The sequence below is a fragment of the Mustela putorius genome, unplaced genomic scaffold (assembly GCF_011764305.1).
Source record: "Mustela putorius furo isolate JIRA1106 unplaced genomic scaffold, ASM1176430v1.1 tig00003831_pilon_pilon_pilon, whole genome shotgun sequence".
Lineage (NCBI taxonomy): Eukaryota > Metazoa > Chordata > Mammalia > Carnivora > Mustelidae > Mustela > Mustela putorius.
In genome coordinates this window covers 302,501-305,000 of record NW_025421984.1, presented here as the reverse complement: position 1 = coordinate 305,000, position 2,500 = coordinate 302,501, and the positions used below count along the sequence as shown (strand labels likewise).

General features: G+C 77.9%; 1 protein-coding gene and 1 non-coding gene across 2 annotated transcripts in view; one reads left to right on the top strand and one right to left on the bottom strand.

Moving 5' to 3' along the window:
- Positions 1-2,500, top strand: part of LOC123394294 (collagen alpha-1(I) chain-like) — an 8,429-nt gene that overhangs the window by 1,898 nt on the left and 4,031 nt on the right. The window contains exons 4-5 of the mRNA XM_045088046.1: positions 499-763; positions 1,501-1,796. Of these exons, the coding sequence (XP_044943981.1) occupies positions 499-763; positions 1,501-1,796 (561 nt within the window). The remainder of the gene's footprint in view (positions 1-498; positions 764-1,500; positions 1,797-2,500) is intronic.
- Positions 1,288-1,440, bottom strand: LOC123394296. Its single transcript, XR_006609009.1, has one exon. It is a non-coding gene; the product is annotated as a 5.8S ribosomal RNA (ribosomal RNA).

The window sequence follows — 2,500 nt, the reverse complement described above, 5'->3', positions numbered from 1 at the left end:
GCCACGTGGGCGCGACAGGGGCGCCGGCGAGGCCGGGAGAGGGGGAAGGAGAAGCACCGGCCGAAAGGAGGACCCCGGCACGGGAAAGGCCACGGCCGACGCCCGCGGCCCCGGCCTCCGGCCCCGGGCCCCGGGCCCCACCCCTCAAGGGAGTGGGGGCGGGGGGCCGAAAACACGGGCGCGGGCGGGGAGCACGAGCCGGCGGGCGGCACAGGCGGGAGCCCTGCCGGGCTTGGAGGAGGGCGGGGGGAGACGGGGGGGGGGGGGTTGACGCCAAGGGCGGCGGGCCGAGCGCGGCACGGCGCACACGCACGCGGGGAGGCGAGGGCGGGGGTTGGAGGGAGCACCGGCACGAAGCCGGGGCGGCGGGCGGGGGCGGGGGAGAGGGGGGGGCCGCGGGGCACGGCCCTCGCCCCCCCCCCCCCCCCCCCCCCCCCCCCGCCACCGCCCACGGGGCACCGCCGCCCGGGCTCCTTCTCCTCCCCTCCTTCACCGAAGCCCCCGCGAGCAACCGCCGCACGGCCGCGGGGCCGGGCGACGGACGGCGCGGCGCGCCCGTCCTCCCTGGGCGACAAACACCCCGTCGACCCCCGACCCACCGCGGGCTCGGGGCACGCAGCGCGGCGTGGCCGCAACCCGGGGGAAAGCGCGCAGCGGCGGGCGGCGCCGCGGCGTCCCGCGGGCCGCCGCCGGGGCACGCGTCCCCGGGGCGCGGCCCCGCGCGCGACTCGGCCTCGGCGCGAGCCGCCCCGACAGGGCGAAGGCCGGGATCGCCGGCGGGGAAGGGAGGGAGGGGGGGGGGCGCGGATCCCGGACGCGAGGCGGTCCACCACAACGGGTCAACACCGGCGAGCGGCACGGGACCGCGACCCTCCCCCAACACACAACCCCGGGCGACCCCAAGACCGCGTGCGGCGCGAGGGATCTCCCCCCAGAGGAACCGCGGCGGCCACGGCCCTCAGCGCGAGCTCTCCTCTCTCCCTTTCTCGCGGGCGGGGCCGCCCCCCCCGCCCCGGCACCGGCCCCCCCCCCACACACACACACACCCCCCCCCCACGTCCCACACCCGCCACCGCCGGGCGGGACCCGGCGGGGCGAGGCGGGGGCGGGGGCCGCGGGCAGCGGGGACCAGGGGCACGGGGCGCGGGGCGCGGGGGAGGCCACCGTGTCTGCACTTAGGGGGACGGAGGGCACCGGCGGACCCGGGCCCTGCGAGGACAAACCCCCAGCCGCGCCACCCCCCCCCCCCGGGCGACAGACCCCTGGGGGGAGCGATTGATCGTTAAGCGACGCTCAGACAGGCGTAGCCCCGGGAGGAACCCGGGGCCGCAAGTGCGTTCGAAGTGTCGATGATCAATGTGTCCTGCAATTCACATTAATTCTCGCAGCTAGCTGCGTTCTTCATCGACGCACGAGCCGAGTGATCCACCGCTAAGAGTCGTACGAGTTTTGATCGTTCAGGGGGCCAACCCCCGGAGGGGCGCCCCCCCCCTGGCACAGCACACTCCCCCAGAGGGGTGCCTCCGGCCGGCCAGTCAGAGACAAGCGAGACCAGACTCCGAGAAGGTCGGAAAGGTTGGGACAACGGGGCATCCGGCCACCGCGCCCCCCCACGCGAGGGGCGAAGCTCGGACAACCCCACAGGCGCCCAGGGGGTTCCCACCTACCCCCCCACACCCACCGAGGCACGCGGGGCACACGCACACGCACGGCCCGACGGGGCCGCCGGGCAGCCCCCTCCCGACGGCCGCGCAAAGACCGTGGCGTGGCGCAGCAACCCCAGCCCCGGGGGTGCGGTGGGCGGCGGAGTCTGGGGGAGAAGGGAACCTCCTCCCCACGGGCCCGACCGCCCCGACCCGAGGCGGACGGGCGACCCCCAAAGGGTCTTTAAACCTCCGCGCCGGGACGCGCTAGGTACCTGGACAGGGGGTGGGGGAACAGGCGAGGCAGGAGGGGGGGGGACACGAGGCCACAGGCCACCCCGCCTCGACGCGCCGATCCCATCCGCGGCCAACCCCGCGGGGCGCGGAATCCCCGACGCTGCCGGCCCGTGACGGAGGAGGCCCCCCCCCCCCCCGCCGGGCGCCGCCACCGGCCCCGGACGCCGACACCCGACACCGCCCTCTCCCCATCCCTTCCCACCCCCCCCGCCGCCAGAGCCGCCGGGGGCGGGCCGGACCCCTCTCCCTTCCCAAGCAACCCCCAGAGCTCGCGTTTACCCACAACCGCGTCCCTCCCCGCACCCGCGAACCCAGGCCCCCTCTCGCCACAGAGGGCGAGGGAGCTGCAGCGGGAAGCGGGGCACGGGCAGGCAGGGCGCGCGAAGCGGGGGGGCGAGAGCAGGGGCGGGGAAGGCGAGGAGCCGAACCCGGGCCCGAGGCCTGGGCGGGGGGGGGGGGGGCCCGGAGGGGAGAGACACGGAGCGGGGAACGGCAGGGTCAGAGCAGACTCCCGACGGGAACCGGGAGAGAACCGTCCAGGGCGGGCGGCGGGAGGCGGC